The 25,138-nt window shown below is 41.1% G+C and overlaps 1 protein-coding gene and 1 long non-coding RNA gene across 2 annotated transcripts; both read right to left on the bottom strand.

Annotated features, from left to right (window-relative positions):
* Nucleotides 1–7,414: 7,414 nt before the first annotated feature.
* On the bottom strand, nt 7,415–10,779 carry LOC121859008 (apomucin-like). The gene is made up of 5 exons (XM_042355679.1): nt 10,706–10,779; nt 10,169–10,312; nt 8,789–8,909; nt 8,389–8,565; nt 7,415–8,037 (listed from the first exon to the last, which is right to left on the bottom strand). Exons 1-5 carry the CDS (start codon nt 10,745–10,747, stop codon nt 7,607–7,609), a joined length of 915 nt encoding a protein of 304 aa, XP_042211613.1. The 5' UTR covers nt 10,748–10,779; the 3' UTR covers nt 7,415–7,606.
* Nucleotides 8,064–8,333, bottom strand: LOC121859006. Its single transcript, XR_006087590.1, has 3 exons — nt 8,312–8,333; nt 8,190–8,243; nt 8,064–8,086 (listed from the first exon to the last, which is right to left on the bottom strand). It is a non-coding gene; the product is annotated as an uncharacterized LOC121859006 (long non-coding RNA).
* Nucleotides 10,780–25,138: the final 14,359 nt, after the last annotated feature.

Raw genomic sequence — 25,138 nt, 5'->3', positions numbered from 1 at the left:
ACGTGTATACACAATAACAGTTACTGAACCGTGAGCGTGTTACTTGACTACAATACTGCGGAGATCTTAGCTTTACTGCTTAGTTTTTAGACATTGATATATTTCCTGGTATTCTAATCCACATCAAAGTAACAACCGCGTCTCCCCTGACCAGTTGTGCTGTGACATATGCTGTATACCTACTGACTGCACCACCACATCAAAACTCACCCCATTGGAGTCTATATGTTTTATATTATGACTTAAATGTTGTATGATAGAAAGGCTTAACTATACAGTACTGGGCTATGAATGACCACTAACAACCATGTCGCCTTCATGAACATCTGCCGTAATAGGACTGAGAAGGAACAAAAGTTAGAATGTTTTAACAGGACACGGATGCCCAGATTCATGCCAATATGAACATTGATGTATCACTGACCATCAATATGTGAGAAAAAGTCTCTGTCAAACATATCGAAAATTCTTTGGCAAATGAAGGTACTGATTTCATAAACTATAGACTTTATTGTGTGAAGCAAAAGGAACAAACAAGGTCAAGTATGTGATCTACCGAGTTGGAATTGTGTCTACCAGGATATTTACACTATAACATCCATTAACCTAACCTAACCTAGTCAATAGACACTACAGTGCAAATATCCCGGTAGACACAACTCCAGCTCGGTAGATCACATACTTTAGTAGAGTCCCATTCTTTTTTATATTCCTCTCTCTCTCTCTCTCAAAATAATTGCCTCACGCAGTTAGAAGACACTTGAATGAGGCGCCACTCACATACAGTACCCCTGGGTACCATTGTAGATCTGTTGGATACATTAGGATCTTCTATGAAATTCATCAGTAAAGTGTTGTAGCACAAGTGTTTCCCTGGAGACTGGCAGGGGGAGGGGGCGGTGTGGGGCAGGGAGGAGGATAAGGAAGATGTGGGTCAAGTGGGAGATGAAGGGAGGTAGAAAGAGACGGAAACTTTACATTACGTTTTCTTTACAGCATTACGTTTATCTTCCTCACAGTGTTACCAATTGCTAGTAGCTTAACATCTCTCAGGGGCCCTCCTAAATGATCTTCTTTTCCAGGTCCCCCAAAATCCCGAGAGCCACTGTTGGTGTGTGTGTGTGTGTGTGTGTGTGTGTGTGTGTGTGTGTGTGTGTGTGTGTGTGTGTGTGTGTGTGTGTGTGTGTGTGTGTGTGTGTGTGTGTGTGTGTGTGTGTGTGTGTGTGTGTGTGTGTGTGTGTGTGTGTGTGTGTGTGTGTGTGTGTGTGTGTGTGTGTGTGTGTGTGTGTGTGTGTGTGTGTGTGTGTGTGTGTGTGTGTGTGTGTGTGTGTGTGTGTGTGTGTGTGTGTGTGTGTGTGTGTGTGTGTGTGTGTGTGTGTGTGTGTGTGTGTGTGTGTGTGTGTGTGTGTGTGTGTGTGTGTGTGTGTGTGTGTGTGTGTGTGTGTGTGTGTGTGTGTGTGTGTGTGTGTGTGTGTGTGTGTGTGTGTGTGTGTGTGTGTGTGTGTGTGTGTGTGTGTGTGTGTGTGTGTGTGTGTGTGTGTGTGTGTGTGTGTGTGTGTGTGTGTGTGTGTGTGTGTGTGTGTGTGTGTGTGTGTGTGTGTGTGTGTGTGTGTGTGTGTGTGTGTGTGTGTGTGTGTGTGTGTGTGTGTGTGTGTGTGTGTGTGTGTGTGTGTGTGTGTGTGTGTGTGTGTGTGTGTGTGTGTGTGTGTGTGTGTGTGTGTGTGTGTGTGTGTGTGTGTGTGTGTGTGTGTGTGTGTGTGTGTGTGTGTGTGTGTGTGTGTGTGTGTGTGTGTGTGTGTGTGTGTGTGTGTGTGTGTGTGTGTGTGTGTGTGTGTGTGTGTGTGTGTGTGTGTGTGTGTGTGTGTGTGTGTGTGTGTGTGTGTGTGTGTGTGTGTGTGACACCACCATCACGTAGATATAAAAAAATAGGAATTTCTCCCATTTTCTGTAACTCCTTGCACGCGTGCGTGCGTGTGTGCGTGCATGCGTGTGAATTATTATGATTTTTTATGACAAAACGACTAACTCTGACCGAATGTGACTTTAATATTTATTGAATTTATGAACATACATACACATTTTTTTTAAACAAGTCACAAACTGATACAGAAATATACAGTAATTAAACCCCATGTCATGCCCGTTCACCTCTAATAACTCCGTAAAATATCGCCCAAAAATTTAATCTGACTGTTAATCTCAGTTAATGGTTTCGTATGACAGTTAGTAGCGGTTTGGGCTGAATTATTGAGACTATTAGCCGAGTAAATATGACTTTACTAGCTCACAACACTGTCTTGGGTCATTAAGAGAAACACAACAACACCTTTTGAGTAATTATTCGAGTCATAACAATACAACATTCTATTAAGTTAATCTCATCTACTACTTTAAATCACCTTCAGTCATTAAGATATTCACATTACTAATTACCCTTAAATCATTACTTGAGTCTCCTTAATTAAAAGAATTACTGTAATTACCTTGTGTCATCAAATGTCATAACTATCACCACCATGAGTGATAAAGTCATGATAATTACCTTTAACCATTAAAAGTTCCTGATATTACCTGAGGCATTAAGTTATACCAATTAACTCATTAAAACTCCTAATAATTGGCCTTGGAACATTAAAAGTCACTCTAATTGTCTATTATCATTAAAACAAAGTAACAGTGTAATATATTCTCATCTTACCGTCTTGAAAAACATTAAAAAATAAACGTGGACAATTGTTAGGATTTAAATGAACACCACACGAGAGCTTGAGCTGATATGAATCTCTCAAACCTTGCTTCACTGTCTCATCTCTTCTGGTTATATTCATCATTTTACCAACAATAACATTTAGCTTTTTTTTTGTCTGATATACTTTGACTTAATGCAAATTCCCTCTTGAATAATAATTTGATGAAGTATTCTTGAATCCTGTCATCCTTTACCAGCGTGATCTTTTGTGGGAATATAAGATCTTGTGTTGTTAATCGGATTATAAGAAATAAGACCGGGCATTGGGAAATAGTTTAAATATGATGAAATATTTATAATTGAACTATTAATATGTAATCCTTACTGTATTTATTGCTTTAACTAGTAATATGCTTTTAAGTTAACACATCTCTTTGAGTTAAGTATAAGTTAAGATACTCTTAAGGCGTCCTCTACACTTTGGAAACTAATCTATAAAATATGGACGTTAACTTTCCCCCTTGTAAGACTTGTAAATCAATTAAGGTGTTAAGAGTGTTCATTAGACAAAGTTTGGTGCTTAACTGAGAAACATTTACTAAAGTTAAGCCTTACCCTCGACAATCTGTCTCACTTTAAAAAGCTGTTTTTCCGGCATCTTCGTGGTGTAGATTAATACAGTATAACCCTTTTTTCCTATATTTACAATTTCTTTCCGTTCGTTTTTTTTTTTGCCCCCCCAGGCCTTTTTTGTGGGTGGTTCGACCTGTGTCCGGGTGGGCTAATTCCCGTAAAAAGAAAAAATCTTACCTCCTGTATTATTTTTTCTTGAGAGAAGACTTACTTAAAGGTAAAATTAATACGTCGATGAAATAAAGTAAGAGTCTGTTATTGGTGATATAATCGCCCCCGAACAGAGAGAGAGAGAGTGTAGTTGTTCCTTAACATTATCCATTCTCATATATCATCTGTACCAAATTGGGTGATTTTCTTTTTATTACATACAGAAATATTTGGATAATAGGCAACTGTTAAAATAATATAAGCTTACAGACACACACGAATACATACACACGGGTGCGCAAAAACACATTCAACGACAGACACAGAATAACACAAAACACAATGACAGAAACCAGACAGAAGACCCAATAGCAAACCTACACAATAATAATCACACAGCAGCAGATACACATACTTCCACCTACGACAGATACAGTTGTGAGCTTTAAGGAGAGTATGATACCGAGTCAAAACGAAACAGGATTTTAAGCAACATATTAATAATTCAGATTGTGTATAGTACAGGTCACCCAACCATGAATATCAATAATATCTATATCAAGCCATAAAATATCTCAATAAATACAAACTTTTTCGAAAACCATTTAGCAAAAAAAAATAGCAACTGTATTTTTATTCTGTAAACGGAACACAACAATAGGTAAAATCGCAAAATGTACAACACTATCACTAACAGAGACAATATAAGGTAATCCGTCTAAAGGTATTTTTCATAACACTTATACGTCATTTGTTGAACAATGTGCCAACATAACCTGCACCATTCATGTCAGTATATATTGCTTGTTACATTTTCCTCCCACACTAAACCAATGATCCTGTGACCGACGACTAAGCCTCACCTGACCGTTATTTAACCGTCGCTTGACCATTATGTAACTGACGTAGATTCAGTTAACAATTTATTCCTCTCGGCTATTGTAACAGAACCTTCAACACACTAACCCGAGAACTGCGACACACATTACTCATTATGATGGAACGCAAGTTTTAAAGCTTCACGTGTGTGGGGAGGTCAATGGGGGGCGTGGATTAGGGTATGGAGGCGTGGGGAGGCGTGTGAGCATGGGGAGGCATATAGAGGGTGTGGGGGCGTGGAGAGGAGTGTAGGACGCGTGGAGAGGCGTGTAGGGGGCGTGGAGAAGCGTGTAGGGGTGTGGAGTGGCGTGTATAGGGCGTGGGGAGGCGTGTAAGGGGCGTGTGGATTCATATTTGTTTGTTTTGTCCATACTTCTGCATGTGATCTTTAATGTCACAGGTGAATAATTTTTTTTTTTTTTTTAAATACCGTAATTTTTTGTACATGGGTTGTGTGCCCCGGGAAACATAATTGAGCAGTACATAACGAGGTAGGGAAGGAGAGGAGGGATGGTGTGTCCCAGACCTGGCCGGCCTCACACCGGCGCCCTCACCCACATCTGCCGCCCGGGCTTCCCCGGGAGGCAGGATGTTCTGCCACATATATCACCAACATTGTTCCTCCCTCCCGGCCCTGGTGTAGGGTGTTGCTGCCGGCACAGAGCAAGGACGAGCACACCGTCCATGACTAACTGGCTCCGTTTCTGGTGACTGACTGTTGCTTCCTGACTGTCGCCACCTGATTACTGATGGCTGATTCTTCCTTTGTAACTATTGGGCATGCTTATCACTATCAAGCTATCTGGCAGCAGCATCATCGTGTTAGGTTATGTCAAAACCCATAAGTAGGCTTCTGGTGAACGATGACGCGATAAAACTGACTTATACATCTTTACGTTTTATATATACAAACACATACTGTAGATCCATCAGTATTAGTGATATCCTAACGTCCGAAGGTTGGTGACCCTCCAGTTCAATCAGTTTTGCGGTGTCCTAATTAATCCTCCCATATTTCATACATTCACGAAGGCAGTTTTTAATTTAATTCGTCCTGCCAGTCTCTCTGCTTTCCACTAGTTCCTTCTTCTGTCTTAATTTATACACTACGAAACAATCACTTATTTTTCTGTGACTAACAAACCCGAATTAAATATTGAGGTAAAATGAAATGTGTTTTGATTTACAGGTTTTGACAAAATATAGAACAGTGGCTGCGCTTTATTGTTTGTTAATGATCACTTCACCGACAGTTCAGGGGCGAGAGTACAAATAAACCCTTGATTAAACGTTGAGTCCTTACATCAGGTTCATGATCACATTCGAGCTGAGTAGATGGATATGGCACCATGACTCAGTACACTCGGTCATCATTTTAAGTAGGACACATTTCACCACATACTGGTGATATTCAAAGAGCAACCTTTTTTTAAATTTGCTCCACTCTCTATAATGTCAGTAAATAGGCAAACATGTAATCTAATATTTGTGTGAAGATAAATATTTATTGAAACTTACCTGTAAAAGGTGTTTTAGCAGGTGGAGGTAGGCAGTATCACGACACACGAGGTAAACACAGGTGGTCGTACAGGTGCACGATGGTAACAACCCACTTGTTTACCTGGATGTTGACGCGTCTTGTTTCCCCACGCCTGGCTCCTCTATACTTGTTCCTCCCACGCCTGATCCCCTACGCCTGAACCCCACCCCTGCACCCCACCCCCACCCAAACCCCCCCACCCCTGCCTCTGCCTCCCACCCCTGCCCAACACCGTGGCTTGGAAATGTGCCCGAGCAATGGCTTCACGCAGTGCTCCTTGTGTTGGTGGCAGCGACTGGTACCGGGCTCGTATAGCGGGCATACAAATGCCTCGATGGCTCTCTGTGCCAGCAGTGAGCTCGGTGGAGGTCCCCAGGATAGCAAAGGCAGATAATACCTCGGGAGGACATCTGTTGAACGTCTGCTTACCAACATTTCTGCTTGTTTGATCAGTTCTAGAGCTGTGGGTATTCTGTGAAAATACTAGTAGGCTGTTACTTCATCTAGTTCACTTTTGGAATAGGACCGACTGGCTAGTAAACCTGATAATCGGACATATCCTACATGTACTTACACGCCATAGGTACATGCATAACAGTCCACAAACACACTTACCCTGTAGTCTGTCTCCCTTGATGCTCAATATGACCCTGGTGTCAGTGTAGCAAAACAACAGCAGACAGTGTACACATTAGATTAATATCTGCATGCTGTGTGGACAGACTTTTGAAATAAAGACAGCCATTAGTCTTTAAGTATTTGAACGTTATTAGAAGTGTTATATATTATAAACAGTTTTAACTCCATACTCCTTGGCATAAATAATGGTTAAGCAGCATTTTAGAAATTTTCAACCTATGCAATATTTTATTAGAATACATTTAGTTTTATTCCGAAATATGGCATAACAATCCATAAAGTTGCCAGATACCAGTTCCATTCCATCAAGAGTTTTAACGAGTCGACACCACTGCTTCTCCTAATTTACTCGTAAAATAATGAGATGAAAGAAGTTATTTGAAAGTGAAAACTATATCTGATTAATTATTACATATGCTTCTTGAGTCATCTTAGCAGAATATAATCATAACGATGTGTGGCGAAGAGGAGATGAAAGTACAGTAGCCCTTATGACGCTGGTAACTAATAACTTAACATGTAACATCATAATGACCCCACTTAACCTAATAACTCTACTGTACACCTATACACGATGAGGAGGGGAGAAAATGATGTAAGGAGAGAAAGAATAATATATGGGATAGAGAAAGATATACAAAACACCTCCTATCTCGAGTATGTAAGCGAGCCAATGAGCGCTGGGGTGAAAAGGCGGGATCCAGCCAACCTCAATACATCATACAGGTCATTGTCTTCGTGGTAGCTTATCATGATTGCCAGAGACTTCCACCACAATGGCTGATCGAACAAATATGGATAGTGACCTGAAGTTTAGGATTATTTCTCAACGCCCATACTAACCTACTACAAACTGGTCAGGATTATACAAAATATAAAGAAAATTTGGTTTAAAATTTTACTTATTTATCTCCTCTGTAATTAAAATACATTCACCAACAAGTGTTTAAATTTAAGGGCAAAACCGAATTGTTCCAATGCTTTTATTTTTCATGATTTTAATGGGATATTCTACACAAGTTTTATAACTGAATGAGGCCATACTACAATCCCTTACAACCTGTGGTGGGATCAAATTATTTTTGGATACATTCAACCGGTGTCTCAGTGTCTTCTGTGTAATGGTTGGTGGTGGTCTCTGTGACTAGGTTCTCTCCTGTAGCACCTGAGGATTGTGTCACTCCTGTAGCACCTGAGGATTGTGTCACTCCTGTAGCACCTGAGGATTGTGTCACTCCTGTAGCACCTGAGGATTGTGTCTCTCCTGTAGCACCTGAGGATTGTGTCACTCCTGTAGCACCTGAGGATTGTGTCACTCCTGTAGCACCTGAGGATTGTGTCACTCCTGTAGCACCTGAGGATTGTGTCTCTCCTGTAGCACCTGAGGATTGTGTCTCTCCTGTAGCACCTGAGGATTGTGTCACTCCTGTAGCACCTGAGGATTGTGTCACTCCTGTAGCACCTGAGGATTGTGTCACTCCTGTAGCACCTGAGGATTGTGTCACTCCTAGCACCTGAGTCACTCCTGTAGCAGGATTGTGTCACTCCTGTAGCACCTGATTGTGTCACCTTGTGTGTCACTCCTTAGCACCTGATTGTGTCCTCCTGTAGCACCTGTCACTGTCCTGTAGCACCTGGAGGATTGTGTCACCCTAGCACCTGAGGATTGTGTCACTCCTGTAGCACCTGAGGATTGTGTCACTCCTGTAGCACCTGAGGATTGTGTCCTGTAGCACCTGTAGCACCTGGAGGATTGTGTCCTGTCACCTGTCCTGTAGCACCTGAGGATTGTGTCACTCCTGTCCTGTAGCACCTGAGGATTGTGTCACTCCTGTAGCACCTGAGGATTGTGTCACTCCTGTAGCACCTGAGGATTGTGTCACTCCTGTAGCACCTGAGGATTGTGTCACTCCTGTAGCACCTGAGGATTGTGTCACTCCTGTAGCACCTGAGGATTGTGTCACCACTGTCGAAGATATGGTTGATGATCCACCACAAGCCTCCCTCTGTAGCTGTGACTGAAGGAGCTGAACATCTGTTGGGTGAGAGAGAGAGACGCCTTCAATATAGTGTTGACTTATTGTGCTGGCACTACTGTATGGTCAGCCACCACCACTTAGTCAGCCAGCAAGTGTTACCTAATATTGCCGACACTGCTACACGGTCAGCCAACAATTACTAATATGGCTAGTGAAGTTTTGACGTTATGAGGAGACGTGAGGAACCTAAACTCTACCTGGGTACTGGTAGTGACTTACCTGGCTCGTCATGCACGAGGGAGCAGGTCATGCTACCGTCCATGTTGTGTTCGACCATCACCATGAGGCCCAGCACAGCCAGACGACCATTACGTGTGTACACTGGGCCAGCTGCCACCATCTGCGAGTACAATAAAACTTAATACCAGCTGCCACCATCTGTCATTACGATCAATCACATTCCTACCAACTACTTACAATACCGCCAGCAACTACAAGAACAATCCAATCTTTATCACTACCATCATATGCCGGCAGACATGTTTGAGTCATGTTCAATATATTGTATTATTTCGCCACTCTCAGATACTTGGTCATCATCAAGCAACGAAAATTGGCTACATTTTTTCCTTAAATCATATGAAAATATTAATTGAATTATGCTTTCCCAGAATCAAATAAATTCTGCTGTAAATATTTAAGTAGACAGACCAGTAATTGTTGTATATAGTATTGTAGCCATCCGCCGTACACATAAAAGGTAAAAGTATTTAGATGGAAAACGTATGAAAATGTCTCTCGTTAGCCTGGAACCGTGTTGTAACCGGAGGAAATTATGAATAACTAACAATGGCACAGTAACTAAGTTGGCAGTTATGTTTGTTTTCGTATAATCACAATGTTAAGAATTTGTTTCAGACATGTTTTCCAACGTGATGTTTCCACGATATTAGTTGAGTGATAATCTCAACAAAAATGAATACATTTTTATCCTTATAATGCATAACCTTCATGATACTTTTACATGAACTGACGGACCACGCCGCCAAATCTCACACTACATGAGCATTGCAATTTCTGCAAAATAACTAATTCCTATGATCTGTCAAGTGTATTAAATAAATGTTATTAATTTAGGCTAGCTTGATTACATTTGAGTGTTTATAGTTTTTAACATTACAGAACATCTTTAACGTAAGACTTGAATATTTTGGTTATTTTAATAATATTTTTTATGTGGTATTGTCTGTGACACAAGACATCCTTCAACTAGGCTACACTACACTACAGCTTCAGTCTAACCCTTGGTGACTTAACATCCGCTCGGATGTTTTCAGCAGTTTATATTCTTCCGATAAATTTGGATAAAATGGCTGTACATTTCTTTATTATTTGTGTCAGGTTCAACTAGAAAAGTACTGTTGTTGAGATATCCTTTAATTACTGATGACCACACAAGTGGCATATTAGAATATTTTTGAGTAATAACGGTTGTACAATTTTTTATTTATTTTTTAATAATTTATCGTTTATTCCAATACTCTAATTCCAATCTACACATAAAATAGTTACTCGTGAAAAGTAACTATAAATTAATGTCAGGTCGATTGCAGTTACCCGAAGGAGAGGTAGTTACAATTTAAGAGAGTGAAAGCTTACCTGCAGTGTCTCTTCACAAGGAGCACAATTAACTTGAGGCTGGTCGAAGGAGAAGTCGAGCGTCACGGTGGACTGACACAAGGCGGCGCCTGACCCCTGTCGACCAGCCAGGCCCGCCTCGCTCACCACGCCCCCACACACCACCTGGACCAAGTATCAACACAAACTTCATTATCTTACATAAAGGTCAGGTAACACAGTGGCTATGACTCGGGTAAAGAATCAGATATACCAATTAGGCAGTAAATAGCTTTAAAGCAGGGACAAGAGTGAGTTGGTAATGAGCTAGGTCCTGTGAACTAGGCTGGGGTTTGTATTGAACTAGTTTCTGTGATATCTGCTAGGTTGGCAACGAGCTAGGTGCTATTAGTTACGCTCGAGTTAGTACCCAGCTAAGTAACGTGTGCGAAGTTCAGATTAGACCTGAGTTAGTTGCTGTGGTCTAGGCGGATAAGTTAGGGCATGAATTTGTTTAATGATCAGGTCAGGTGAGGCTAGAGGTCAGTTCTAGATCAAACTAGATTGTAGGGGACTCACCATGGCCAGGGAGACCAGGAGAACCAGCTGATGTACCCACATGTTGTCAGAGTCACAGTGTGTGTAGTGGTGAGCACACCTCCCCATACTTTATATACCCTCTGATATCCCCCCCCCCCCACCCCCCAGACCTCCTCTTAAGCCACTACTCACTCCCGCTACCATTGGGAGTGGAGGGGGGGGGGTGTCAGACGTAGCAACCTAATGATCAAAATTTATCATCTTCCTCTCATTACCACCTCCACACCTTATCTAGTGTTGAACCAAGAACACCCACAGCCATAGCCTCTACCACTAACACTTGCCCTAGTGTACTACCGCACAAAACAACCTGCATGACCCATTACAATCATTTTTTTAGCGAGTAAATTGGTTATAAATATTATGAAACGGACTCATATGCTTTTTGTGTGCGTACCTACAGCTAATAACAACATAGGTAATAATAGTTTTAAGGACGTTTTATTATTTACCTTTTTTATAGTAATGCATCATATTGTATTCTGTTTATAGTTTGCGAAAAAAGAAATTTGAAATTGAGTTTTACTGGGGGTTTTTGTAGCGCCATTGTAATAAAGCTATATGTCTTAATGCTCTTTTTTTTTATAAAACACAATGGGAAATTATAGAATCCCGCCGTCACAAGAAGAGTTCTATAGGTACTACACTCCGTTTACAGCTGGGTGGACTAGGAGACACCCGGGATCGAACCACCGACCCTTAGGACAGGGGTCGAGTATAGCATTAAGACTCGGACATCGGAAGTTATTAAGCTTCTATCGGCAATATGTTCAAACACACATAATGGTAATAAATTGAGACATTATAGCTGTATATTGATATCTATATCGGCTGTATATTAAGATTCTTATATCTGTAGTATATTATAGAAGGCAAGTCCAGGGGAAGTTATATGTAACTCTGCATGAGACACTGAGATGACTAGCCCAATACTTGGTCATTTGATAATTATACTCAACGAATTCTCAGAAATATTTATGTGCTGTACGTAGAAATGATTTGGCATTAGATATATCATGCCACAGTAGTTATGTTATACTAATTAATAGTGATTAAAAATACAGATTAATTTTTAACGTGGTTACTTATAACAACAAAAAAAGTTGCACAATATATTATTTAACAACGTGAAGGAAATTATCTTCAAAAGAACTACATCGTCTAGACTTAAAAATATTCTTAATATTATGTAGAAAAATTTAGTAATACAGAAATTAAAATAAATTATATCTTGTTTCCTGTTAAGAAAAGTGTTTATGGTAAGTGATGAAGGGGCTGTCAGGTCCTGTAGTATGTCAGTGTTTACCTGTTTACAGATGTTACGTTGGCGTTTATCACATGTAAACAAGTTTGAATCGGCTGACAAACTACCAGCTTAAGGAAGGTCGTCCAGGCCCCGTCACGTGTAGAGCCTCTACAAACAAGTCTGGTTTATTCAGTACTTTGAATCATTAAAGCCGGGTTGACCAGAGTAAAGTGGTACTAACGAAGTGCTATTTATCAGGGAAGAGATGGTGCGGCGTCACTGTAGAGCAAGAGTGTTTATATACACAGTTTACAGTAAGATACAGTACATTACAACACAGAAAAAATCAAGTAAATCGTTTATAACGTTTTTGTCCGGTAGATACGCTGTATATAGTAAAGTAACTACATATCATTTTATTTATTACATTTCGTTTTCATTGTGCATATTTTCTCCGTTACGACAGACACACCACTACTTGATAAGATCCATCGTCGAAGCTTAGATCCGGAATATTTTTCAGTGTTTCACAAATTCCCATCCGGAGATTTTCTCGGTGTGGGAACTAGACTCGTGGAATATCTGAACACGTATAATATTCTTCTGTGGAGAGCAACATGATATACTATGACTTAGACCAAATATTGTGAAGTGACTCTCAGGTATATTTAACAGGTAATGATTTGAAAGACTTATTTTGAATTTCATTTCTCTTACAATATTTAGTTGATTATGAAATTCATTACTGTAGAAAAGGTATTATATATTTTCAGACTCTCTCTCTCAATTTATTTTTTTTACTGCCCCTCTTAATTTTTAAGTCAGAAATTCTTCATATCATAGTTAATTACAACTTTTGTGAGCAAACCATTCAAGAAATTTGCTTTTCACTTAGCGAGGAGCTGCCGAGAGTTGATGGTGATGACAGTCCTGGCTCACCCTGCAGGAACTCTGGTGACAATGACAGGATCACTAACTTCACCCATCAAACTTTAAGCAGAGGTCAAGTTTGATGCTTCACTTACTAACTAATTGTCTCTTCCTCTGGGATCTTATATATATATATATATATATATATATATATATATATATATATATATATATATATATATATATATATATATATATATATATATATATATCTTGATAAAATCACACGGGAAAATGGAAACAACGGAGTACCTTAGCTTTCGTCTTTATTCAAGACATCTTCAGAGCAACTGAAGATGTCTGAATAAAGTCAACAAACCTTTTCATTTTAACAGATTATCTTATCCACGTTTTCATTGTGGATTTACATGAAATATATATATATATGTAACCGGTCGGAATTACTGGATCTTAATTTCTCACTGGACTTGAGGTTTATTAAATATTATTAGATGGTAATTGCATTGGGAGCGCCCTTGGAGAAATCCCGAACCAGCACAAGAACACTTAAATTTACTAACAAAATGAATTCTCCGTGACCGTGGAAGGATCGCGTCTGTGATTGGGATGAATGAGGCACACTGTAAAATTTAGGACATATATTCCTCCAACACTACAAACACAATCAAATAATGGTACACCAATATAGCACCTCTTAACTTGAACTTAAAACTACTCTGGGGAATAAAAGTTATACATGATATAAATTATTAGAAACTCAGGCAACAATAAATTTGAAGTATTAAGAAATGTTGCTTGCACATAAAACAGGCCTTAAGGGCTTTCAACAAAATTATATCAAGCACTGAGAAAATGGTATAAAAATATAAGAACTTATTAACCCCCACCTGAATAGGCCTTCAGGGCACTCAACAAAATGATATTACCCCAACAGCTACACACCCCTAACCTACTTAAACACTACTCTGGGGAACAAAGGTTATACCTGAGATTGAAATTATAAAGAAATATATGGATCCTCGTGTTTCGAGCGGATTTGGTAAAAGTTTGCTCTGATTACCTAAGAGCGCAGGTGGTCCCCATTTGAAGTTCACGGCGCCATAAGCTCGTTGAACAGGCTTTGTGTGAAATAAAACAGAGTCTAGGATTGCTTTTAGTGTCCTGGTGGCCCAGAGGTAGCGTTCGGTCACAATAATAAGACCGTGGTTCGATTCCTGTGGGGGTGAGGTGTTGATATACATATATATACTTGGAAATTGTGATTCCCAAAATGTCATTTTTTTTTTCATATAAACGTCAGTAAATTTCTGTAATTCAGGTTATGGATTTTCTGCTGTATTTACGTTGATTTTCTGAAACATTTATTTATGATTTTAGATTACATTAAAACTGTGTTCTTGTTTGCGTGTCGACATTTGTGACAAACTCGCTCCACCGAGATGTTCATTTTTCATCGGTTTTACTGATGTGCGGGCTGCTGATGTCAGGTGTCACAATAGGGTGTGTTGTGCATCACGGAGGCGGATTTTATTTTCAGTTTGAAAAAAAATCGGCTATAGTATTAATGATGTAGTTCTATGTGCAGAATCATGTGATATGCCAGATTTGAAAAATTTTAATTTTTTACTAGGTAAAATTTTAACTTGAAATCTTATGAAAATTCATTATTCACCCTTTTACCAACACCACTAAATAAGCTTATTTAAAGTAAATGAAAATATATCAGGTTAATTTATTAGGATGAAAATGATCCAGAATAGTGAAACGAATGATCTTGACACATTTATTAAATTTAATATTCCTTTAGAAAACAAAATCATCAAATACAAAAACCGGTTTTTTACTACTCGACCGGTGTTGCTGCACACCAGAGAACATGTCTTTCTTGCTTCTGTTTCTACTCATCACCTCCCTGCTGACCACCTGAGCTCGGATGTAGCCTTCCCTCCTCTCCTGGCTGTACCACGTGACTGCTGGCCTCGCTCCTTGCTGCACACAACGCTCTATACTCTGGGTGTGCAGGGGCCAGGCAGGGACATCGTAGGGGTTGTCCAGGAAAGCTCTGACTTGAACATTGGTGAGGCTGCAGGTAGGGGCTCACTGCCAGCCTGGATGTTAGCCAGTCATGAGATCAGTGAGGGGTCTTGGCACCTAGATTGACTTCAGGAGTCTTCCTGACCCTGAAGGAATCGTCATAACTGATTCGTCATGCCCAGATCCTCTCATAAGTCTCATATCCAAGATCTTTTGACTGCCCTCTTCTCTCCTCCTCATCCTTACTGCAGAGCGTGTCTGCAGAACTGCCTCAGGATGAGCATACCAGGAAAAGATCTCCTACAGTCTGCTCCTGGCAATCTGAACAACCTTCCTTGGCTGACTCCTCAGGAGCTCAAGCTGGAAGAGGAACATGCCTCGGACCTTCGGAGAACAGTGACTTGACAGCAGTGTTGAACCAATTTGGCAAGTAGACACTCGCGATAGATTGGACAATAAGTCTCCAGGTTGTGAAGCTGGTTCCCTTTCAGTTTATGATGGGCGACCCAAATTCTGCAGAAACTGAGAGCCGTTGTGAGCCACCTAGAATGTGAGACTGGACCTATCTGCAGGTAAGCAAGTCCTATCAGGCATGACCCCAGTTTTGATGGCACTGCAAATCATGTAACCATAGTACTGGTCAGTACTCAGAATTCGTCAATGACAGTATGTGCAAGCTCCAGCAGTAGAGACGCTGTAGTTTTTCAAAGCTCGGATTTATTTCTAACTCAGTGGCAGAGTCAGCATCTTGCCAAGAGGACCAGACCATCTGTTGTTTGAAGAGAGAGTCTTGCCATCAGCTCCTGGATCAGATGTCTGATGTAGCTTCGTTGGTGTGGAGGGTCTAAACAATCAGACCAACTTCCTCCCAATCTTCCGCTCTATCCACTCTTATGACCCCCGCTGCCACCCTGTGTTCGTGTTGGTGCTGTCCTCAATGGCCTGCAGGGTCTGGTCTACCGTTCTCTCTCTGAGCCAGTTCACAATGTTATCTGCCACTATCTCCAGCTGGTTTCCTGATGTCATCTTTCTCTGGAGTGAAATGCCACAATACTTCCCTCCTGGTTCCTGCAGCAGGAGTAGTGTTCCTCCTTCACCATGGCAGGGAACAACATCCCAGAATCTCCAACTTTCATGAACACTTTAGTGTCATCCTTCTCCCCATCAAAAGAACAAACGGTGAGATTCCATTTTTCTCTTATCCCATATCAAACTCCTCTTCTAGGTTACTGACCAAGTTTCTCCCTGAGCTCTCCTTACTTTGTTATGATCTATCACCAGGTGAACATCATCAGGTGTTATCAAACCACCAAATCAATCCAGGCAGCTGTTGCTATCTCTGCAGTTTCTCTGAGACCAGTGTGGTGTCGCATATGCTGGCAGAGCTATGCTCAGGATATCTTTCTATTTCCGAATCTTATGCCTGGAAGGTTTGGGATCATTATTTTCTGGGTTGGGGACAAAGTCACCCATTCTCCTGGTCAGCACTCCGGATCAGCCATGGGGAAGTCATTAAACTCTGAATCAGCTTGACTCCAATCATCGGCCTTTTTACCTCACCTGGGCCTTCTCAAGTCTCTTTTCCTCGACGCTCTTCTCCTCTTCTGTCTCTGTGGCGCTCCTGTCTCTTGGACTCCGGAATATCTTGGCTAGAAATCGCAGAGCCCTATACTAACAGTCTTCTCTCTGTGCTTTGACAAATGCGAAAGTTCGATCACAGGAATCTTCAGTTCACGCTTGCAAATACAGGAGATGTGGGCCTCCAGTTTACAGTCACGATCCTCCAAACTCAGGACAGAGAACAATTTGGGCGCACAGAAGTAATTATGTCAAATAACTGGTCCAGTTGTAGCAAAGCTGTCTCCTTAACTGCAAGTTTCCTCTCCCAGAGATATCTCTTGCCTTTTCCCCAACTGGCTAGCAGTCTCCGCTAATCTTCTTTGAAACATTTGACTGGAGGCTTGGTTGAGCGTTAGCCAGAGTGTACTGTGCCAAGACAGCTTTGGTCATATCACTGGCAATGTCTTTGTTTGTGTGTAAGTTCTTTGGTTTCCTTTTTCACTGATTGCCTAGTTAAACCACCGTATCTCAAAGCATCTCTCAATGTAGAACGCTCGACTTCCAGACTCTCGGGCCCAGATAGTGACTGAGATGGCTGATTTTGGTTCTCGTCCTGACACAAGCAGCCATCGCAAAATATTATCAACTTATAAATGCATCAGAATCTGAAACAGAAAAATATTGTTAGTTGGGTTGTTAAAGAATGAAGTCAGAAAGCAATGTTCACTATTTAATTGTAATGCACTAATGCAGCTGTACGTTAGATTTTCGATATATTTCACGCTAAAATTTACCTAGCAAAAGGTTGCAAAATATTGAAACTGAAATTATTTTCTGTTTATATACACTAAAATCTACCAAAAAAGTGATGGGCCATTAGTTTTAGCTGATCTTCCCTCCTATGACACACCCTAGTGTCACAAAGACTGGAAAATGTTTATACTTTTTATCAATACATCGAAAGAATGACAGGTTTTTTTTATCAACTTCCTCTAATTTTCTGTTTATCTAAATATCTATCGATGTAGTCGCACATATTTGTATTCCTATCCTACACACACGGAAACAAACATATTTGTCCATATCCTCAACTTATATAGACAGTATATGACGTGAATCTTGTAGTAAATATTTTGATTCACAATGCACTACATGCAGTCTCGTATCGTAAGGAGTTAACTTGCCATATTTTGAGTTTTTAGGGGTTAGGTTAGGTTCGGTTCGGTTAGGTTAGGTTAGGTTAGGTTAGGTTAGGTTAGGTTAGGTTAGGTTAGGTTAGGTTAGGTTAGGTTAGGTTAGGTTAGGTTAGGTCCTCTAAAACTAAGTCATCAGTATTGAGTAATCAAGGTTTATTTAATCAGGGGTTTAGTCATCAGGATTGTCAAGTGCATCTTTGGTTCTCTCAATAATAACAGACTAAATACAAACTACCAAGTATTATAACATTAAATTTATCCACCTTCTTCCGGGTAGAAAATATTATACAAAAAATCCAAAGGCTTAACACATTCTCAACAACGTTATCTGAGGAATTTGGAATATTTCATCCGGAGATTTTGTTCTTACGCAATTTTTCAAGAATAAACATGAAATCGTTTCAAACTTGGAGAGGAATGTAATATTTTGACGGCACGATTCTGGCAGCTGTTGCATCTGTGTGTGTGTGTGTGTGTGTGTGGTGTGTGTGTGTGTGTGTGTGTCTGTTTGTTAAGTACTCTACATGGTGTATTAGTGGATCTGTGTGTATGACCTGTGACAGGCTGTTGGTCTCCCACTTAGAAGCTCTGAGGTGTGTTATCTGCAGGCAACATACTTGTCGTCAGAGCTGCCTTCGGCCCCGTCTGATAAGAGGTACCGTAACACATGTCTTAGCGCTCATAATCTTTATTTCCTTGTTCCATAATGAAGATAATCATAACAATAAGGAAAGACAACATCTCGTGTCTCTCCCTCAGTCGGTACAGTAAGAGGACGTCCCACACTAAATGGAATATTGTTAAAACATTATGGTAGGCAATAGAACGTGTTTATGGTGTTGTTTCTAGTATGTATATAAGGCAGGTCCTGCTGCCTTGTGGTGGCTGCTGCGGCTGGAGGCTACCTTGAGAATGCTTTTGTAAATATTGCAGTTTTGCTTAGTTGCAGATAACTCTATTCTGTCAATAGAGATAACCGTATGAAAGCTTCAGACAGGTTCGTTGTTAGCGTTGATTTTTTTTCTGTATATCATAATCTGTCTCAAGTCATGCAGATGTAAAACCTATTTGATTATCTTTACTTCTCCCCACCTCTCCTCCTCCTCCTCCTCTCTCCATCTTTATCATCACAAGAGAATGTTATCGCTGCTCCAGGGAACTCCACCATCACTCAATCATCGATATTATTCCTTCAATGATTTTCTGGAGGGACAGTGAACCTCATCAAGTGTTTATCGATATCCTATATTTTCTCACCTGACTTATATCCTCGTATACTCTCTCTCTCTCTCTCTCTCTCTCTCTCTCTCTCCTTGCGGTGGCCCTCAGCTGAGCTCCTGGGTTAAAGATACGAGTTCCTCTTATAAAAGGCAGCATCAAGGTTTTTCCTTAAAAACTTCTTCAACCTCCCAGAAAAACACATCTCAGGGGAGGTTGTTGTACAAACTTACGTCGCTTAACATGATTCTTCCACACCGCAGTTGAGTCTTAAGTCTTTGGGGTCTCTACATAAAAAGAAACATCAGTTGGTAAATTCAAAGAAAAACAGTAACACCATCTGTCTTTTTCAGGAGAATTTAGATACTTATGTGGGTGTGGGTGGTGTGGGTGGGTGGGCGGGCGTTTGTGTGTGCGTGAGTGTGTGTGTGCGTCTCTTAACAAATACCCTTATATAAATGTGTAATCATTGTTACTTTTCTGGGTGTTCCCGTGAGAGGCACAGCTGACACATTTACTGAAGGACACACAACCTTGTCATCACCTGCAGGAGGGAAGTAGGACAAGGCCTCACCACCAGCACTAGAGTGAGAAGGAAATAACATGATAATACACTCTACCACCACCATCACAACCACAACCACCGCCACCACCACCACTACCACAACCACAACCACCACCACCACCACCACCACCACCACCACCACCAATTGCCACCACCACCATCACAAACACCACCACCACCACCACCACCACACCACCACAACCACCACCATTACCACCACACCACAAACCACCGCCACCACCACCACCACCACCACAACCACCACCACAACCACCACCACCACCACCACACCACCACCACCACCACTACCACCACCTTTCACTACACCACCACTCACCACAACCACAACCACCACCACCACCACCACCACCACACCACCACCACCACCACCACCATCACAAACACCACCACCACAACCACCACCACCACCACAACCCACCACACTCACCACAACCACCACCACACCACAACTACCACCATTACCACCACCACAACCCCACAACCACCACCACCACCACCACCACCACCACCACCACCACCACCACCACCATCACAACCACAACCACCACAACCACCACCTCACCACCACCACCACAACCACCACCACCACCACCATTACCACCACCACAACCACAACCACCGCCACCACTCACCACCACCACCACCACCACCACCACCACCACCACCACCACCACCACCACCACCATCACAAACACCACCACCACAACCACCACCACCACCACCACAACCACCACCACCACAACCACCACCATTACCACCACACAACCACAACCACCACCACCACCACCACCACCACCACCACCACCACCACCACCACCATCACAACCACCACCACCACCACCACCACAACCACCACCACCACAACCACCACCATTACCACCACCACCACCACCACCACCACCACCACCACCACCACCACAACCACAACCACCACCACCACCACCACAAACCACCACTACCACAACCACCACCACCACCACCACCACCACCACCACCACCACCACCACCACCACCACAACCACCACCACCACAACCACCACCCCATAACTAAAAAAAGTGATCAGGAAACATTATACGGGAAAGAATATATAGGTGTAGGTGTGTCAGAGAAAAGGAGTAAAGGGAGGGAGAGACACACATGGTGATAAACCCAACACATATAGATAAAGAAACGATAGTCATTACTTATTTCCTTCTTCTTTTTATCTCTTTTACCTCAATTCGTATTTATTTTATTTGATATCTGTTTTTTTTTGTATTCCTCTAACTCCTTCTACTGTTTTATTCTTCACCAGCTTTCAACTTCCCTCCTTCAACCCTTCACCACACCCTATGGACCAAAACCTTTTACTCTCTGTAATCAATCTTGGTGTTGACTTTGAAGTTGCTCTCTGAATCTTACGTCAGGGTAAATTCGGGGAAATATTTGTCCCAACACAACCCGAGTTACTCACGAGAGGTGTTGGTTCTCACGCTAGTTTATCAGACGATAGGAGAGACTAGAACAGCTTCCACCATATAAAAAAAAAGTCATTCATATAAAAAACAGAAAGGTATTGTGTTATATAGGCCTTTGTATATGTCTTCACTGATATATTCTATATTAACAAAGAGGAGAATTTTAACCTCTCTACTTAATTCTAACTTATATAACCTAAATAGTGTAGACAAGGGGGTACAAAATGAGGATACAACCTTAAAAGCTAAATTGGAATAATTTTTTTTTTTTTTAGGCCCAAAGGGTCGGACAGAGGTATTGTATCGTCTCTCGGTCGTTCAGTTGATCATGAGTGAACATCAGTCTCGAGAGGACACACACACACACACACACACACACACACACACATAAATGACCAAAGTACAGACAGAAACCTGGGTACATAAACATTCACATCACTCTAGAAACATACATATGGCTACAAAAATAAATACAGGTCTCCACAAATACACACAGCTACATAAATGCATACCTGGCGCAGATAGTTACAAATATACTCATGGTTACACTTCGTCAGTTGGTGAGTGAGCTGATCAATTCTAACACCGGAGGCGCTGGTGTTTGGTTCACTGAGGCTTAACGGAAAACAAAGATCACGAGATTTATTTAAGTCTCTCTCTCTCTCTCTCTCTCTCTCTCTCTCTCTCTCTGTATTTACGTTCTACTGCGTGTCTACCTATGGGACTCTGTAGGACGCTTACCGGGGGTACTGTTTATATATGTATTAATATAAATAGAGTTAAAGGGGGAAGTTAGTTAGAAAAATAGAGACAGACAAAAGAAAAGTATAAATTGATGATGTTTGTTTCTCTTCACACAACGTCATCAACTGCCTGTGGGTGATGTAGGTAACTCAGGTAGGTTAGTCTGCGTCTCTACTCAACAGGAACAAGTACAGTATTGATATCCGCCCTGAGTGAGAAATATGATCCTTGTCCTCCTCTCTGTAGTTTACATTTTTCACCACCATTTTTCTCTTTCTCCAGCCACCCAACCTGATGATAAATGACTTGACCTTTTCACTCCTTTATATTCCATTAACTCCACCTGTGGGACCGTTAGTCTTGAGCAAGGGGCCACTAGACTCTCGTACAGTACGTGTTGTGAACTGGACACAAAGAGAGAGTGAAAGGGATAAATAGTGTGAGAGGTGTAGACTGTTCCTGCTGAGGCTAATGGTGTTCAGGTGTGTTAGAGGGTCAGTGATGGTGGCTGTTATAGTGTGGTGTGTGTCTGTCACGAGAAGGTTAACACACAGGGGTCCGTCAACATCCATCAGTATCCAGGCAAAGGTTTTGACCATGAACACCACACTCGCCAAAACACTCAGGAAATATCCAAATCACACCCTAACAACACCTAGTGAGTTGTGTGATCATGAACATCGTATCTTTAATAGTCAGATAGCTTGATGACCACCAAAACTACAAAACACTCGAACACACAAGATCTACAGTATGAGCACCACACCTGACTACCAAAATTACTCCCACAACAACAGAGAAAAGTGACTTAAACTAGTCGTAAAGTGTTCACGGTGCAGTAACTCACAACATGTAAAAATAATCACAAGAATAAACCAAAGATCGTGTTGGAGACAGAGAGAATGTCCCGAAAGTTCTGACCCTCCAGAGCAAGTACTCATATCCAGTGAAATCCGAAGACTCCAATGACTACATACATACATACATACATACACACACTTAAGTTACTATCACAAGTTGGTGAGAATATAGCCACTTGGTCGTATTTCAGCCTGGTAAATATTGAATGCTAGAGGCAGCACACACCACCCTGTTCCCACACACACCTCACCACCCCACCCCACATTCTCTCTTTTCGCACTGGAAATAATGTATGATTCATATCGTCAGTTTTGCGCAATTACAGGGATTAATACCAGCAGTTTTAGCGGTAATGAGTGTCATGAATTACATGAAAACCATTTGAGTGAACAAACTTAATAGTTTTGCGGGAATATTTTGTGAAATTATTACATGAAACATTACCCCAAATTATGGCATGCAGGCCAAGGCGTGAACATGAATTGTATGTGAAAATGTGCCGCCGATTTGTTATGGCTAATAAGAATTAATTTAGGTTTGTAAGCAAATCTCATATCTCGTCTACTTATCGTTGTTTGTTTGTAAGCAAATCTCATATCTCGTCTACTTATCGTTGTTTGTATTTTTAGTTGGCCGTCTAGATCTACTTATCAATCATCAGCCCGACTTGTGGTCAGTATTTATGTGTTGGAAAATCAAAAGAGGAGGATTAGATTTATGGAACTAGAGTGAGTTTCCTTCCTTATGACCTTCAATCTGCTTAACAAATCGCTTATACATCGAGTCAAACACTTCCTGAGATCCACACATGTGAAGAGGAGTTATCTACACTGCTGAGATCATCCACCATACATTTGACAGGTCATCACTTCAACTTTAAGTTGTTTTCCCAGCCAATCACCTATGACCTCACCCCACCAGGCCAACGTCATTAGCTGCTTTTCCATTGACCACAAACAACGGTGCCGTGTTTCCCCGTGGGAGGCCAACGTGTCGTCCGCCCCGGGACACAGGACCCCGCATGTTTTGGTAGGATATAACATGGGGTGTTTTGGGCAGAAGATCTGACATTTTATTATACGGCTGTTGTTGATTTGGTGGTTTTTGTTATCTCGATTGCTGTTGTGGTTGTGATTTTTGGTTATTGTTGTAATTGTTTTTGCTGCAATAACCGTTATATGGTTGCCCGTTGCTATAGTTTATGTTGCTGTGATTGTTATTACTATAGTTGTTTTTCCTGTTATTGTACCTGCTAAATTTGTTGTTGTTTTGGTTGTTGCTGCTAATATGTTTTGACAGTTATTGTTGATACTGTTTGACATCTTTATTTCTCGATTCACCGATCCCCGTTTTCTATACTCAACTTTTCCTTGGAGGTTAAAAATCAATATTTCAGGGGAGGGAAAAACATGAATACTGCCTCTGTATCCAAATCTTAGGCCAAATTCTTTTAAAACCAATGATAAAACACGTAAAATTCTCTTCCCTGTGTCTCTTATGTTCCAAAGGCAGTAAATATATATTTCTTTTCCATTGTTATAACGAAGCGGAAACAATTGCAGTGCCCAGGATTGAAAAACAGGATAAATGACTTCTTGAAATGGCTATAAAAATATAAACGGGATGAACACAAAGGTAATATTTATCAAGGAATAGTTTTATGTTTATGTTAATAATTTCCCTCAGAAAATTTATTCATCTGGAACAATTCGAGAGTTTTAACGAGATAATTTTTTTCTTTTTCCTTCACGATTTAGTTATGGTCTTTGTTCGTGTTATAGTAAAGAGTGAGTGAGTGAGTGAGTGAGTAAAAGACTTGAGCAACACAGATAGAGGTAAAAAGACTCGTACATGTCCCGTCAGGTAAGAAACAGTCCAGGTAAGGCAATCGTCCAGGTGCAACAATCATTCAGTCACAGAACCATCCAGGCACAGAACCATCCAGACACAGAACCATCTAGGCACAGAACCATCCAGGCACAGAACCATCCAGACACAGAACCATCCAGACACAGAACCATCCAGGCACAGAACCATCCAGACACAGAACCATCCAGGCACAGAACCATCCAGGCACAGAACCATCCAGACACAGAACCATCCAGACACAGAACCATCCAGGCACAGAACCATCCAGGCACAGAACCATCCAGACACAGAACCATCCATATCCATTTATGTATATATCTAATTATCTATATGGACTTATATTACAAGCCAACCATCCAAGAGTACAAGAGATTTACCATTTAGGAGAAAATAAATTCACGGAGTTATGTCCCAGAGGTTATGAAGGAAAGACCAAGAGTTGAAAAAATACGTAATAGAACAGAGAGAGAGAGAGAGAGAGAAAGAGAGAGAGAGAGAGAGAGAGAGAGAGAATATGTTGTTGGAATTATGGAACAATGAGCAGGAAAATGTAATAAGCAGTATCTGTACTCATGAAACAAAGGAACAAAGGGGAATAATAAACAAAAGAAAAGAGAAATTAGGGGAATGGGAAACGTGAGAATCAGAGAGGAGAACACTTGATGAGAGAATCAATGAGACGAGATAGAACTTTTAAGGTAGTGGTAGTGGCGGTGGTGGTGATTGCCTGACCTATCTCAAAACACCTA

Source organism: Homarus americanus, unplaced genomic scaffold (assembly GCF_018991925.1).
Source record: "Homarus americanus isolate GMGI-L3 unplaced genomic scaffold, GMGI_Hamer_2.0 scaffold27339, whole genome shotgun sequence".
Lineage (NCBI taxonomy): Eukaryota > Metazoa > Arthropoda > Malacostraca > Decapoda > Nephropidae > Homarus > Homarus americanus.
The sequence above is the reverse complement of the archived record's forward strand: the minus strand, read 5'-3'. Positions and strand labels throughout refer to the sequence as shown.

Bases quoted from the DNA above. Each gene is read 5' to 3' on its own strand.
- LOC121859008 (XM_042355679.1), bottom strand. From the start codon at position 10,747: ATGTGGGTACATCAGCTGGTTCTCCTGGTCTCCCTGGCCATG. The intron at 8,566-8,788 runs GTAAGTCACTAC...CTCACCCAACAG, and splicing joins CCTCGTGCATGACGAGCCAG to ATGTTCAGCTCCTTCAGTCA. The intron at 8,038-8,388 runs GAGTGACACAAT...CTCAGGTGCTAG, and splicing joins ACAATCCTCAGGTGCTACAG to GAGTGACACAATCCTCAGGT.